This window comes from Lissotriton helveticus, chromosome 6 (genome assembly GCF_964261635.1).
Source record: "Lissotriton helveticus chromosome 6, aLisHel1.1, whole genome shotgun sequence".
Lineage (NCBI taxonomy): Eukaryota > Metazoa > Chordata > Amphibia > Caudata > Salamandridae > Lissotriton > Lissotriton helveticus.
Window position 1 is genome coordinate 1671687011 of NC_136067.1, and position 17404 is coordinate 1671704414.

The 17404-nt window shown below is 41.7% G+C and overlaps 1 protein-coding gene across 1 annotated transcript in view; it reads right to left on the minus strand.

Annotated features, from left to right (window-relative positions):
- The window catches only part of HAO1 (hydroxyacid oxidase 1), a 226464-nt gene that overhangs the window by 51299 nt on the left and 157761 nt on the right, over positions 1 to 17404 (minus strand). The window contains exon 5 of the mRNA XM_078647081.1: positions 10884 to 10975. Within this exon, the coding sequence (XP_078503207.1) occupies positions 10884 to 10975 (92 nt within the window). The remainder of the gene's footprint in view (positions 1 to 10883; positions 10976 to 17404) is intronic.

Genomic DNA, 17404 nt, shown 5'->3' on the forward strand with positions numbered 1-17404 from the left:
GCGGCCCGCTCTAGTTGTTGGAGTGACATCTGAGGCAGTAAAGCGGCTTTCATTGGGAGGCGCGCAAATGACGTGGAGACTTAAGCGCGAGGTTTTGACATAGTCTTTTGACCGTCTGGCAACAGCCAAGAGTGATGTTATTTACGGACAGCGTCTTTCAACTAGGTACGTAGTTTGGAGTACTGGTTTCGGATGGCTTTTTTATTCAAAGTTTTAAGGTGTTCGGGAATATTGACCTTGGTTCATTTCCTTTGTAGAAATGGTTGCGGCGATGCGTCTTCACGAGGGTAAGTTGAGTTGTTAAACAGACGAGGTTTGTGGGTGTTTTGAGAACAGCCCCTTGGTACAGGGTTTTGAGAGTTCATGTTACGTTTTTTACCATTTAGGTTCCTTCATTCAGTCTTAGAAGGAGAGGGTAAGCCTCACATTATTTTCACACGGGGAGATGGTGGTGGAGCACTAAGTTCAACACTTTGTTTTCGTTTTTTTCTTGATTCTAACTCTGAAGTGGTCCCTAAAAATGTAACGCTGTTTTTTTACATCTGTTCAGATTACAGGCCCCGGAGGAAGAGCCTCATAGGGCTCGAAATGCATCGGGCTTCTTAAGTGTTTCATGTGAAAATGATCTGTAGTGTTATGTACGCTGTATTGTTCTGAGCTTAAAGAGAACTGTTATGTCTTAATAACAATTATTGTTATGTTCAATGTATTGAATTGAGATGTTATGTTGATATTAATGAAAATCTGATATGGTTTAAAATTTGAAAATAAACTCAACTGAGTTTGCAACTGTGCACATTGGTCGGGTGTAATTCACTCGAGATAGGTTGGAACCTAATGTGAGCCATGTGTATTGTGCCACCCATGTAGAACTTGGGGCAGGTGCATTGCAAAACATATACTACATATTCACTTTTACAGTTGAAAAATTGTGGAATCTTTCATGGCTAATCCATTAATGGTAACTGGATCTCTCTTTTGTTTACCCCATGTTTGCATGCCTTACATTTTGGACACTTGTTGAAACCAGGGTTTGCCTTTAGCCAACTGTCCATTTCCATAATCTCTGGGCTATTCTTGACCAGTTGCTGCCTCATCGATTTGGCTTTCCTAAACTAAATTGGGGGTCTGCGGGAGCCCAAGACCATTCAATATTGGATCCTCTCTAACCAGATGCCTATGCCTATTCATACAGTCTCTCACCCTGGTATGATAGGCATTGTATATGGTTATTATTCTGGTTGCATCCTTACCAGCACCTATTTGTTTTTTCCCTTCTCTGTCTTTAAATAGAATAGCCTCTCTCTGTAGCTCATCCACTTTAGATAGTACTTGATTTAAGACTTTCTGACTGTAGCCCTTCTCGCTGAATCTTTGTGTTAAGTCAGTGTGTGCTTGCTTGAGGGAGATACTGTCACTGCAGTTCCTAGTCATACGGAGATGTTACGCATAATGGATGCTTTGTTTCAATTTTGTGTATGGAAACTACTCGAGTGGAGGATAGAGTTCCCCGCTGTTGGCTTTCTAAAAGTGTGTGTGTGCAAGCTGCCTCTTTGATAAAAATTTCAAAATCTAAAAAGTCCACCTGTGTTTCACCAATAGTACTGGTAAAGGTCAAGTTCACGGAGTTAATGTTGAGAGCTTCTATAAATGATTTGGCCCCATCTACAGATGACAAACAGATCACCAGACCTTTATGTAGTGTTTCCACTCTGTTTCGTATTCCACCTTGAGCACCTGCTCCACCCACCAGCCTATGTGAAGGATTGCATAGCTGGGGGCGAAGCAGGTGCCCATGGCCATGCCCCTCAATTGCCTGCAGGTGTCTCGCCCAAATAGGAAAAAGTTATTTTCCAGGCATGTCTCAGCCACTGTGGTCAGCATCTCAGAGTGTTGGTATAGCTTAGTGGGTCTGGTGCCCAGGAAGTGTCTGAGTGCCCTTAGGCCATCAGTATGTGCTATACTCGTATATAACGAGGCCACATCCAATGTGATTAATAGATCTGATCCTTCCCAGGGAACACTGTAAAGCTTTTGCAGAAAATCCCCGGAGTCCGGCATGTAGGATGGCAGGGATTTTACCATATCTTGCAAAAAATGGTCGATGTACCTGGATGAAGTTTCGAACAAACTACCTATATCTGATATCATAGGTCTACCTGGAGGGGTATAAAAATCCTTGTGGAACTTTGGAACTAGGTACAGGATTGGTGTTATTGGGTCATCTAACTTAAGGTATTGATACTCGCTCTGTGTGATGAGTCCTATCCCCTCCATCTGGCTAACTTCTTGTGGTATTTGTTCTTTACTTCTAAGAGATTACTCCGTGGTACACTTTTGTAATAATCAGTGTCCCTCAGCTGTAATCTTGCCTCCTCGTTATATTGCACAAAGGCCATAGGACAAGATTACCCCCCTATCCAATTGACGGATTACAATGTCTGTTCTGGATTTCCATTTGTCCATGATTTGAGAATACCTTCTCTCCTTTTCTTTCATATCTTTGCAAAAGTTCTTACTGGATTCCATTGATAATTCCTTTAAATCCTTAATTACTCCATCAGAGAAAGTATCAATCAAATCTTTAGGTGTGGCTGGTACAAGCGTTAATTTCTTCCTAAAATCAGTTATGCTGTTGCCATAAATGTCAATACACAGTCTGTCCGCAGTGTCCTTACAAGATATTGTTGTGTTGGGATCCTCATTTTCCATCTCCGGTAGTTCAAGGTCTTTTAGTAAATCTAGGTCAACTATCACCAGGTTGCTCTGTAGGTTATAGTCAATACACTCTGGTGTCTTGGTCTTGCTGCCAGATCGATTTCCAAAATATTTTTTCAACTTAAGTTTCCTCACATATTTGTAAAAATCCATCTATGTCTGTGCATAATGGAAATTGGTTCTTTTGCTGAAGGATAAACCTTGTGATAGGGTACTAATTTCTTCTTCGTACAACTCCAGGTCAGATAAATTAATGACTGCAATGGCTCCTGTATTGACTTGTTCTGTTTGTTGTCCTTCGTTTTCAGTCCTGAGCACAATTCCATGCCCTCTCCTTCTTCTCTTGCATTTCCTCTGAATCCCTGACCCCATCCCCCTCTGGGTGGTCTTTGTCTGGCATTTATAGTCCGATCCAATCCTAAAAAGCGAATCTCATCAATTACTCTGGAGGGTTTATCTTGTTGACTTGAATTTGTAGCTCTAGCGCCATCCTCTAGGTCTGTGTCCACCTCAGAGCTCCATTCTGTGCTAGTATCGGTCATTCTTCTCTTGTCCTTACTTTTCCTGTCTGTGCCTGCATTACTCGAAAATTTTGGGCTGCGCAGGGAGTCAAAACGTCTAGGGAATGTGTATATCTGACCTCTCTGGTAATCAATGCGATCCCTGGTAAATTTGATTGCCTTTCTTTCTTTAATAGATTTCCCATGTTTACTTAATTTGATCATCAGATCCTTTTCAAATTGTGCTGCCTCATCCGATTTCACCAAGGCATCTAGCTCTTGCTGCAGTTTTTTAATTTCTTCCATGATCTTCTCTCTGTCACATTAGGTGAATTTTACCAAAATCCGCATCATGTTGTTGGAAGATTCAGCTTTGTTATTGGCCAATTCCTGTAACATCTCCGGATCAGGGTTTTCGAAAGTAGGAGCTATTAATATTCTTAATCCGCATGGGACCCTTCCCACCTCTAGGTATTTGTCCAGTGATCTACACTTCCACCATTTGGAGATTTCCGTTTGTCTAAGCTTTTCAAGCCTGCACTTTATTGTCTGTCCGTTTCCTTCTTGTAATGCATTGTTTGCTGTCAATAAATTATTTATAATACTGGTATCCAGTCTTTCCTCGTCAAAAACTGCTCCTACCACCTCTTCACGATGCCTGACCCAGTCTTCCATTTTGTCGTGTATGTTTGTATATATATATATATATATATATATGTATATATATATATATATATATATATATATATATATGTGTCCACAAACTGGTATAATCCTTTTGAAAGAAACCAGAGTCGAGGCCCAAGTGAATTCTCAGTGCTCAAGGTTTATTTGGCGGAAAAATTGAACAGCCCCGACGCGTTTCGAGGTACGCCTACCTCTTGGTCACGGGTGGAGTACACATTAGTTCGCCATTCTTTTAAAGTAAACAATGAAATGCATTACGTCATGCATCACGTGCACATAGACACTGAAGACACACTGTGGTTTGGCTACAATGTATCAGTGAATCAACTTTCACTGTAGTTTCGTGTGATTGCATCTCCTCAAACAAAATAAATTAAACGACATGCATATTGGCTTCATAGCTGTATGTGCAGGCAAATATTTACATCATGTGAATTAAACAAATAAATGTCAGATAGTATTTAAATGCCTGTTGTATATAAGCCGTCTAGAACAAATCATTGCCCAAGTGGGCTTTTGAACTTCAATATACTGTTCATAGTGTAGAGTCATGATTCAAATCCTGCCCCAGTGGGCGTAAGGTCCTTCACCTGAAACAAAAAACACGAAACAATCCGTTTTAGCCTGTGTGCACCCATCAATTGCTATGCAAATAAATTCACAAGTCCTCTTTAAAATCACATTCCTTTAAAAGTTTGCACATTACTTACAGAGACGCGACAACAAGTGATTGATTCTTTCACAAATTACACCAGTTACTCATACAGGTGTACTGCTAGCTCTTCTCCAAGGTTGTGCCCCATGGGTTGGATGGTATTATATTTAATTATATATTTGGACTCTAGTTTTCGTAAATCTAGCCATCTATTCCCACCTCTCTCTTTGTTTTCAACACAGTCAAGCACCGTAAATGTTAGCAGATTAGGATTCTGATTGTGTACTGCCGCAAAGTGCCTCGCTACTGGGTATTGGTGGTTCAAGTTTTTTATGGCTCTTAAGTGTTCTAACACTCTGAGTTTAGCCTGTTTTGTGGTGCACCCAATGTAAAATTTGTCACATGGACAGTGTAATGCATAGATAGCATAGTCAGTCGTGCAACTAAGGTGTTTGGTGATCTTGTGTGCCTCTTGATCTTTAGAAATCTTTATTGATTTACACGTTCTGCTGGTCTTGCATGCTTTGCACCGTGTACAAGGAAAAAATCCTTGTATAGCATCTGCTTTAGGACGTTCTCTGATTAATGTGGTACTCAGGGTGTCCTTTAGAGATTTTGCCTTCATATAAGTCAATGATGGTGCCTCGTGTATGGCCTCACATAAATCTTTATCCAATTTCAGGATATCCCAAAACTTCCGTAAACTGCGTCTCACTTCCCAGGACTGACTGTCATACCGGGTTATGAATCGAATTTTATGGTCCACAGGACGTTCTTTAGGGATCAAAAGTTCTTTTCTATCTTTTTGATCTACCTTTCTTTCTGCCTGTGTAATGATTTCATTGGAATATCCCCTTTCACGAAATCTTGCTATCATGAGATCTTTTTCCTTTTCATAATGCAGCTCTGTGCTGCAATTTCGTTTAGCCCTGGTCAGCTCTCCCAGAGGTATGCTTCTTATAAGTGAAACAGGGTGACAACTTTCAGCGTGTAGGAGACTATTTCCAGCTGTTTTTTTGCGGAATAAGGAGCTTGTTAGAACTCCATCCTTCACCACAAGATTGACATCCAAAAATTCCAACTGCGTCTTACTCATGTAGCTCGTAAATTTTAAATTAAGACCATTATTATTGATGATCGTTTCAAATTCATGAGCTTGTTCACGAGTGCCCTTCCAGACACAGAACATGTCATCTATATAACGCAGCCAGAGGACGGCGTGGGTACTGAAGTGGGAGATGTTACTCACCACTTGCTCCTCCCACCAGCCCATGAAAAGACCAGCAAAGCTGGGGGCAAAGCAAGTACCCATCGCCGTCCCCCGTATCTGTCTATACATCTTTTTATCAAATATGAAAAAATTATTTTCAAGACATATCTGCATCATATGCAATATCATGTTCGTGTGGCTCCAGTGGGAAATAGACCGTTCACTGAGAAAGTGTCTGCATGCCTTTAAACCCAAATTTTGGGGAATGCTTGTATACAAACTGACAACATCAAAACTGATCATCCAATAATCAGAATTCCATGTAAAGTTGTTAATTTTTCTGAGGAAGTCAGATGTATCCTTAATGTAAGATGGTAATGACTGGACTAGTGGTTGCAAAAAGTGATCGATGTACCTTGAAGTTTTTTCTAATAAACTACCCACTGAGGAGACAATCGGTCTCCCAGGTGGTTTCCCAAGATCCTTATGTAGCTTGGGCAGTAGGTACAGAGCTGGCACCTTGGGGTATTTACACAACAGGTATTTATACTCCTCATCTTCAATGATACCACCAACTTTCCATTCAACAAGTTTATCAAAAAACATTTGCTTCATATTATTGTATTCTTGTCTCGTGGTCAAAACATAATTCTCATGATCATTAAGTTGCCTGTACCCTTCCTCCAAATACATCTCAACAGGCAACAGAACAACATTACCACCTTTGTCGCTGTTCCTGATAATTACATCGGTCCAGCTCTCCATCTCTTTCAGTGCTAGGAATTGGTTATTAGTAAGATTTAGTTTGAGTTTGGGTCTTCTTTTTTCAATTTTGCGCATTTCATCTAACACCCCTTGTTCAAAACTATCAATGTAGATATTGGCAATGTTAGGTACAAATATCGACTTAGGTCTGAACCCACTAGCACTACACATGTCAACCCTCTCTGATTCCATCAGATTAAGCAAAGGATCTATATTCACATTTTCACAACCTGCCAGTTCTTGAAAGGCTTGTAGTGTTTCTGCATCATTAGGGGTTAACACACTAGGTTTATCAACAGTATTGTCCTTTTTCAATCTAATTTTACTCGCAAACCATTTTTTTAATTTAAGCTTGCGAGTGAACTTGAATAAGTCAATACGTGAGTTAGTGAAGTTAAATCTTGAGGTGGGACAAAATGAAAGACCACGTGATAGTACTTGCATCTGAGCAGCCGTTAATGTACGTTTAGAAAGATTTACCACTGTTTTCTTCATCATTTCTTCGCAATCTTTCCTCTGGTACGCATTCCCACTGGACTGGCCACCACGTGTGAGCTTCCTCCTCTGTTGGCCTTGTTTCCTCCTCTGCCGCCTCTTCCACGATTCCTTGGGGGCGTGCCCATCTGGCGACCTTGTGCCATTAGAGCAAATTCCTTTAAAATTCGGTCTTTTGGTTGGACCGACTCAAGTTGCTCAGAGGTGTCGCTTTCTTCAGATTCACTTTCATGTATCACCAGGGTTCTTTCAACTTGTAATCCTTCAGTTTGGTCAGCCCCTCTTGGGTTTTTAGTGGCTCGCTTAGATTTCCCCTTCGTGTTGGCAGAGTCTCTTAAGGCATCAAACTTCTTAGAGAAGGTCAAAATCTGATCTTTATTGTAGTCGACCTCATCACATAGGCATTTCCTTTGCTTTTTTTCTTTGATTTCCTATTCTGTTTTTTCTAAGCGCTTATTGATTTTGGCCATCTCTGTTGAAAAATCAGTATCAGTACATATTTCTTTCAACTTGCAAGTTATATTCTCAATCTCTTCATTCAATTTGCCACATTCCTTTTCTGCATCTTTTATCAGCATTTTCAACATATTAGTGGAGCAGGTGTGATTGTTTTCCATCCAATCATTAATTAGAACAGGGTCCGGTTTCTGAAAAGTGGGTACAATAAAGATACGTAGTCCACGGGGAATACGGTTGCATTCTACGTACTTTGTGAGAGCTGCAGCATCCCACCACTTAGAAAGTTCACGTTTTAGTGCTTTCCCCAGCGCATCCCAGAGTTTTTTTGTTTCGTCCACTATTTTCCCAGTTGGTGCACTTTCCCTCGCAGTATCCTCCTTGCTGTTCCCAGCATGGGAAAATAATTTTTCTGCCGCGTCTCTCCTCCTGCTGTTTCTCAGCTCCGCCATTCTAACCTATACAGCGTGCCCCCCGGCGTGGCGCTGTGCGCACTGAAAACGATCCGTCTCGCCTGATGCAGAGCCCCGGCGTGTTCTCCCGGCTGCTGCGTCTGCCTATACTGATCGGGACTTTCAGGTGGAATGGCGAACTAATGTGTACTCCACCCGTGACCAAGAGGTAGGCGTACCTCGAAACGCGTTGGGGCTGTTCAATTTTTCCGCCAAATAAACCTTGAGCACTGAGAATTCACTTGGGCCTCGACTCTGGTTTCTTTCAAAAGGATTATACCAGTTTGTGGACACATTTAAAGGATCGGCGATCCTGTTGAGTGCCCGCCGTGTAAGCGGCAGAAGCACGCCGCTCTTTCATATATATATATATATATATATATATATATATTACCTACTGGCGGTCGCCAGTAGGTAGTTATAGTTAGGACCTAGTTTCCATAGGAAATCCGCAACATTCTATTGGGAATAACTTTGGCGCCGGTTAAGGAATTTGCTTGTTATTTTCCAAAATTTTGGCCAACTCCGCTGCGCTCCTTCCCTGAAAGTCTCGGGTAGATTCATAAAGCGGGGGGCGAGAAAAAAGGGGGGTCCCAAAACGTGTTTTCCTCATGTTAATTTCCATAGGACCTTTAGACACGGCTACAGCCCGAACCGCTTAACAGAATTACACCAAACTTGGCAAAATTGTAGAGTCTGGTACGCAGATCACGCTTTTGGTTAAATAGTGTAAATCCCTTCAGTAGTTCCTGAGAAAATCGAAGTAGAAATCAATTATATATCTATAAGCGCGCACCGTGCCCGCACCTTGCCGTGCACGAGCTTCATGCTGATTGGCTGTCACTGTCTGTCAACACTCCAAAACAGAAATGGATGGCAGCCATCTTGTACCTCAGTAGACTGAGGCACAAGAAAGCAGAAAAAAAGTGCAGAACTCAAAAAGGGGGCAGGGTAGAAGCACCCTGACCCCCTAGGCCTGCTCAGGGAGTACCACAGGGACTCCCAAGGTGAAAGAAATTTTTTTTAGAAAAATCGCGGGTTGCACCCCATGATTTCCCCCCCCAAAAAATATTTTTTTTGCCTTGGGGGTCCATGTGGGAACCCCTGAGCAGGCCTAGGGGGTCAGGGTGCTTCTACCCTGCCCCCTTTTTGAGTTCTAAAACTTCTCGAGCACGAGCTGCATGCTCATTGGCTTTCAACACTTCAAACCAGGAAGTGTTGGCAGCCATCTTGTGCTCTGTAGACCGAGGCACAAGAAAGCAGAAAAACAAATGTGTAGAACACAAAAAGGGGGCAGGGTAGAAGCACCCTGACCCCCTAGGCCTGCTCATGGGGTCCCACAAGGACCCCCAAGGCCAAAAATGTTTTTTTTTTTAAAACCCAGTATGTTTATTTAAAAATTACCCCCCCAGGGGGGCCAAATTGTGGGGGCATAGTGATAAAGAAGTGTGGGGGGTGCCCAATCCCCCCCACACTGCCCCGGGGACCGCCGCCCTCCGGGGCAAAGCAACGCAGCCCCCTGGCTCATACTGGAGGCTCCTGGTGGGCTAGTTGCCTCCCAGGGAATTAGTTCCCCCTCTGCAAACGAGCCCGTGGGCTGCACTGCAGAGAGGTGTAGAAAAGGGTGTGGCCTCATTACACCTCTCTGCAATGCAGCCCCCTGGGAAATACTGGAGGTTCCTGGTGGGCTAGTTGGCCCCCAGGGACCCCCAGTATGCAAGGGGAATTAGTTCCCCCTCTGCAAACGCGTCAGGGGGCTGCGTTGCAGAGAGGTGTACAATTATTTTTAATCAATTTATGTTAAAAATATGTAATGTAATTTAAAAAATAATATATCTAAAAATAAAAAATGTATAATAATATAGTAAATCAGTATAAAAAATATAACAATTATTACATTAAAAAATTTTCATTTACAAAACCATTGTATTCACTGAAAAAAACATAGGTTACAGCCACGATATAGTTAGGAATTAGCATTTAAAAAACCTTTGAAATTCACTGAAAAAAAGTAGATTTTACACATGTTATAGTTAGGAATTAGCATTTAAAAAACCTTTGAAATTCACTGAAAAAAACGTAGGTTTTACACACGTCATAGTTCGGAAGTAGCATTTACAAACCCTTTGAAATTCACTGAAAAAAACGTAGGTTTGACACATGTTATAGTTAGCTAGACATTTCACTCAGTGATGTCATCAGTGATGTCATGAGTGATGTCACTGACCATGTCAGGAGTGATGTAATATGTGACGTCATCAGCAGTGCATTGCGGGCGCGCGAGTTATAGTTAGCTGAACTAACTATAACGGGGGAATTTCAATGGTTTTATATGAGTGAAATGTCCAGCTAACTATAACATGTGTCAAATCTACGGTTTTTTCAGTGAATTTATATATATGTATATATATACACATATGCAATTTATTTTTTATTAATTTAGGATAATGAAAATGACATGTTTAATATTTTCCCTATTGTTACATCCATGATTTAAAATGGTGCCTTTGAATGTGTGGTTGACATTGACTGCCAGGAGGCATCCTACAAAAGGCCTAGTCTCCAGACCAGGGTGTTCCTATTCAGAGCAGAGCAATCTAAAACCGCATGTAAGGCTCATGCTTTCAATTGACAAATGCACCAGTCATTGTTGGTTGCTCATGGCAAAATCATAAAGCATTTTCTGTACATGGTTAGGGCAACCTCATATCTTAGATATGCTGACCATATGCAGGCGGAACACAGCTTCATGAATCAGCAAACTTAGTAACTAAGCCTATGAAATTCATTAGTATTGCATGCTTGAATCTGGAGTGAAAACCAGTAGAAATGTTACAGATATTGCACAAATTAAAAGACAAGATCAATAAACTATTGTATATAGCAATGTTTCAAGTTGGTTGATGAAATACCCAGACATATGTGCTAGGTTTGTGATTACTCACTGTAGCAGGAACTCCATCCAGTTGACGTGCTCCATGGTTTGAAACTAGTATCCCATCAACACCATGCTTGACAGCTTCCCGAGCATCATCCGCTGTAACAAACATGAGTTCATGTTATTTCAAATGAGTGAGTGCACCATGAAATGTGAGACTGATTTCAGAGAATATTTTTCTGGTAATGCTGGCATTATTTGTTGCCGCTTGAAATTCTGGAAAGTGTTAGATCATTGTTGTTCATTCAGTGTTTTTTTCTCATCCTTTATAGCCTGATAAGTCTCCATATGCAGTGGTGGCCCATAATGTGAGGTACTGCACACTCACTAACACCCATCCATTCATCAGTGCCAAAACATATATGCACCATTCACAAGCACATACTCATGCGTACATCCATTCACTTACACAGACATTCGTACATGAACTCGTGCACCCAAACATTTATAAAAATTACTTTTGGAGTGAAGGCAGGTCTAGCAGGTGGCAGGAGCGAAGCCGAATGCACTGGAAAGATATGGATACTCTGAAACTGGATGATCCCACTGGCTTCTCTGATTGGCTCACCATGTCATGGGTCACCAATAAGAGAAGGACCTCCCCCTAACTCCTCAGAGAATGGAATGGGGTTAGTGATAGTTGCTGACCCCACCCCACTCTGCGACAAGCAGTCATAATAGACACTCAGCCCTGGGTACTTCCAAGGCTTATAACTGTAGGTGCCCAGGTTTGGGGCTCTCAGAGACACTCACCCTCATGATGAGGGCTAGGTTCTCAAAGGGACTTTGCATGATGGATGAGGTCGTGCCCTCTGGGCCATGAAATCTTTAGCCCTTAAAGCTTGGCTCAGACAGGCAGGCACCTGTGCATTTAGCACATATGCATTGCCTGGCTGCCTGATCTGACCATGAAGAGTGTCTGTCAGGTGATGCTTTCATGTTGTGCAAAAGGTGGACAGTGGGGTCCCTCTGCCCTTGATGATGGACCACCGCCGTCAATATGATCTGCTGCTCTTGTCTCCAACCTTGATGAATGTGCACTCTACACATACATTTAAAATAACCACATACCATATAAATGCCTTTTTAGGGACATTTAAATGGGGTTAACAGATGTTTAACCCTTTAAGTGCAGAGCCAATTTGGCACATCATTGTTAAACCTGCAAAACATTTTTGTTTCTACAAATGAAATGTGCCCTCTTTGGAGATTCTAAAGGTGCCTACAGTTGGTGATTTACCCCGAAGGGACATGTGAAAATATATACAATGTTATTTAAATTTTATTTTTTTGGTTTGCAAAAAGAATTAAAAGGTGTTTGCCAAAAAAATGCTTTTTTTCTACAAATGGCACCAGCAAACTGTTTGCTGTGCTAATATTTCTCTCTTTCTACTGTCAGAAACAGGAGGGTGAAAAAAATGTTTTGTTTAGCACTTTGTACAAGTTCCTAAGTGGTGGCCTGTAGTTTTTTTTTTTTGTGGTTTATACCTCCTTGCAAATAGTTAAAGAACGGGTGTGAAACCCATAGGTGAGCCTGAAAAGCCGCACTTTTTGCAAAAGTAGACCCATTACTGAATTCTGCAAAGGGTCATTTGTTAAATTGCTCGAGATGCTTCCAAAGAAAAGAAAATAATGCGCTTAAAAATAGTGAAAATAATTGGACGGAAAGAGAAATAGATAACACAATTTACATGTGTACGTTTTTGCACTGGAGGCTGATCTTCATAAGTATCTCAAGTAACAATTAAATGAATAACTAACGTGTCTAAGGAACACATATGCATTTATTTTTATTGTGCCCAAGACTCTAACCTTAAGCATATGGCTTGCTTTACCTCTCCAAAGTATGCATTACTCAAAATGCCACATAATTCTGGGGGTGTTTTTTCAAAATGCTTTTGTGAGCATGATATAGAAATGTAAGCCCCACAGAGCAAAGAAATTCAATTTATAAAAAATGTCTGACCATTATTCATTCTCACACTTCGCTCAACACAAAATAGTACCCCATATATGTGGGAGGGCCTACTGCATGGGACAGTAAAGACCAAAAAACTCAGCTGTGTGAAGGGAGGAAACGGTGTTTGGATAGGACAGATTTTTGGGGTGGTGGTTGCTTGTTGTATTTAAGGCACTAGTCTGCCTGCACCTAAATAAACCCACAATCCCCAGACATTTCTTTCTCGAACTTCCCAGTAGATGTCACACTTTTGGTGAATCAAATAACGTATTCACATTTCTGTGAAGGAAGCATCTATAATTTACAGGGGAACAAAAAAAGTCCTACCATGCAGGTGTCCGACATTGTGCCTAATGAAAATTGTACCTCACGTATCTCAGTGAGGCTACAATCTGCGACTCGATTTCTGACAACTAAACACACAGGAGAATCGAGGGGGGTTGGTGCAAGTTATTTTTTTCTTATGAAGTGTACACCGTAAACATGTAAGTGATTTCAGAAAATTCTACATATTTTTTGAGTTAGTTATGTCATAACTATGCCTAAAAAACTATTTACCCTCACTGACCATGGGGTATTTTTGCAGTGGTCTGCCTGGTGTCAACGGCACATAGAGTAACCTACCAAACCTACTTTTTCTGAAAACCTGCCACCCCTGGGAATACAGTTTTGTCAGACTAGCATGGTACAAAATTCCTACCATCCTCCATTCACATTCTTCTTTCACATTTGTTTGTAAGCCTGCCACACTGGACAGAAAGAGGTAAAACTGATGTAGTGGTATGAGTAAGGAGAGCAGTGAACTAAGACTTGGTAGTGCCGCAGTGGGTCCTAGGTCGCTCTGGAGATAAAGAATGATAAATTGGCCAAGGGGGCATAGCAAGCCCAGGATACAACAGATGTAACCCAGGAATAGAAGATGGAACCTAGGAGCGGTGCTATTTAAAGGCACTCCTTGCAAAGCTGTGCCGCCAAAGCATGGACGAAGGGGTAGCAGGGCCAATTTAGGGACATAAATAGCTCCTGCATATGTACACTTATTGGGGAGACAAGAGCGCACTCTTCCACTGGAGGTCTGAGGAGGGAGCATACTAGGAATTCCTTGGACTTCATGATACAGGGATCGCTACATGCAGATATGCCCTGACCATACTGCAGAAGAGGGGAATCTCCCATCAAGGTGCACAGTACATATGTAAAGTTGTCTACAGTACCATATGGCAGAACCCTTACCGAGGAATCTTTGGATTTTTGGTATTAGGAGCTCTGTCACTCTAAATTAGGTCACGACTACAATGCTGCCCTAGAAGCGCTGTGAAGAATGCATCTGCAGTAGCTAATAAACCAAGCTAAAGAGTGGCGATGGCCAGAAATAAAAAGACTTGTTTATTAGAGATATGTTGTCTGAAACAGGAACATTCAAACAGGACACCCCTATCAAACCATCGGGTAGCTAACCCACTCATAGCAAATTGTCACAGAATTATGTCAAATCTCAGGAACCACCAGTGACCTGTACTTTTATGGAGAAGTTGTTCAAGGACTTACATGATGGCCTCCAGGCACTGAAAATGTAAGTTAAATAAGACAATCAACCACTTAAGGAAGATTTATTTGACCTCAGAGCTAGAGTCTCTTCCCTGCAAAGCACATGGATGTACAGGAGGAGGAGTAAGAGGTCTTGAGACATGAGGTGCTCTCACCTAAAGACCAGGTAACAAACTCTCAATTCCTCCTGAGAGACTATGAAAGCTGAACCAGATGTGAGAATATTTGCATAAGAGGTGTCCCACGTAATGCAGACGAAGGGAATGTAAAAAGTTTGTAAAAAAGCTGTTCTAACATATTATCTGAACTCTAAAATGAGAAGCGATATTAATAGACTGAACACATTGGGTAGGGCTGAACAGAGGCAGGGGAGATCAACCCCAGGACATCTTGACATGCCACCACTATTTCCAACAGAAGGAGACTATTCTGACAGCAGCTAGAAAAAGCTGATTCTTTTTAAAAGGCATAACATTGTTTTATTTAAAGATCTAGATTTCATCATGCTATAGAAAAGAAGGAAGTTAAAAGTGGTCACAGACTTCCTAAGAAACAAAGAAGTTAAACCGGACTGGAGGCACCCATTCCTCATAATCTTTTCATGGACTGGCTCTTAACATCATCTAAGATTTCTAACAGAGACCTATCAGCAGCTCAGCTTTGATGGAACCACAAGTAAGCCATCCTGACCAAGAGAGCTTGTTCTAAGTCTCTTCCCCTCACAAGGACAAGAAGGAGAAATGTAAACAGGCAAAGAACATGTGAAGATCTTGAAAGCTGTTTAAAGAAACATCTCAAGGGGAGCAGCGAATCACGGCTGACCTTATAACATCAATACTGATAACAACATTTGGAGGTGGGAGAGGATTGCACATGAAAGTGAAATGGGTTTCGGATTGGAGGAGCCACCAGTGGTCTGGACCGAGACAAATATTGGGGGCTGAGGAGAAGAACCTTCTTAACCACCTGTAAGAGTCACTGACTTAAGTACCTCAGTCACATTTGGGGACTATGAGTCAATTTATTCTCGTTGGGATGTTTGATGTTGTTCAGTTTACCAAATTGGAGGGAGGCAAGTACATAAGTTTAATGTCATGTTAGACAGGCATACGAATGTGTTTTGAACAACAGCCACTTGGTGTATAACATGTCACACATTACTTAGCATATTACAGTCGACCAGAAGCTCCTACTATGGATATACATGGTGACTCTTAAAGTGTTGAGCATCAACACTGGCGACCTCATTGGCCTGCAAAGAGAGGGACCACTGTCAGTGCTCAGTGCCTCAGGCTGCCAGATCCGTCACCTTCAGGAGACTCACTCACTCAAAAAGGACTGTCATGGTTTGTGGTCCAGATAGCTTCCTCACCAAATTCTGCACTCAGACAGGGCCAAATAAAGTGGGTGGGCAATCTTGCTGTTGAATACATTCAGGGGGATTGTCATTGACAAACTGGCTGAGATTCCAGGCAGACTGCTGGCCATTAAAATCTTACTGGTGGATAACACTTTTACAGTAGCCAAACTATGCGCACCAAACATATCTTAGAACTGCCATTCCACCACTGGAATCAGGGGTATACGTATAGGAGGAAATTTGAATGTAGTGGTGTGCAGTGACCAGGATAAATCTGCACAACAGGTTGGATCTATGTTCTATTCTGGTACAGAATGAATTAATGAAGAATGTGGGCTTCATAGATGCTTGGCGACATCTACCCCATGCTCACTGGCAGCTACACACACTGCTCAGCAGCACGCCAAATGTATGCATGCCAATACCACTTCTTCTGTTCAACACATTTTGGCACAGGTGATGTCATCTGACAAAGGTGTACAATCCCATTTGGATCATACACAGATACAAGTGAACATGCGGGTGCCTGGGCGAGAAAAGAATTGTGGCCCTGTGTCTCTGGGCCAACCTCCTCTTTAGCTAAACTAATAAAGCTGAGATTAGAAAGGTGGTCAAGGATTACTTGCATGATGAAGAGGAGACACAGATACACACATTATGAGAAGAGCTTAAAGCTACTGTACAAGTTACAATAATTACAATGACTGCTAAGAACAATAGAGAACGCTTTGACAGAATATAGCACTTAAAATGCTAATACAATCACTAAAAAACAGCATTAGGGGAAAGAGTTTTCCAAAGTATGGCGCAATATTATGTCATATATCATAGGTCATAGCTCAAAGCACTTGATACCGACAGGGCGTAGTATGGTCTGCTGAATATTAAGGAAAAAAAATATATCACAGCCATAATAAAGCCTTAGTAGCACATAACCACATAACGACCATTAAAACAGAATCAGGTGAAATAACATTGGCGGAGGAGCAAAATAATCATTCTTTTAAAAAAACACTACCTGAACAACTGTATAGGGCTTAAAATATACAGGAGACAGACTGCTTTTCTAGATGGGGTTGCCTCTTTAACACAATAGAGGACAAGCAGACAATCAGTAAATCAGGAAGCTACCCTAACCCAGAAAAGACCCCTACTGTATGCTTCATAAAGGCCCATTTATTTTTTGTATGTGGACACAAGGCTAATCACTTGGATCCCGGCCAAGAGGCTAACACCTTATATGACAACCTTGATCAACACTGGTCAAGCGGGATTCATACTAGGATGGAACTGAGCTGACAATACTAAACTATTTATCTCAAATGTATATGGTGGAAAGGGCACAGAGAGAAGCGACTATATTTGCAATATACACAGACAAAGCATTTGACTGTGTTCGCTGGCTTTGTCTACATTTTGCTATCCAACAAATGGGCATAAGCCTCGCATTTCTGGCTTGGATGGTTTGCAACTACATTAGCCCTTAACGAAGAATTAGAATAAATGTATCCATACCTACGAATCTTCGCCTCAGTCTCCTCTGCCTACTTGGAGAGTGCTACATCGCCATATATGGGGTAAGCCTCCCTGAAAATGCAATGACTTCTCTCAGGCGCCCCACTACGCTTGTTTTTCATCGTTTTCACTCTGCAATGCTGTT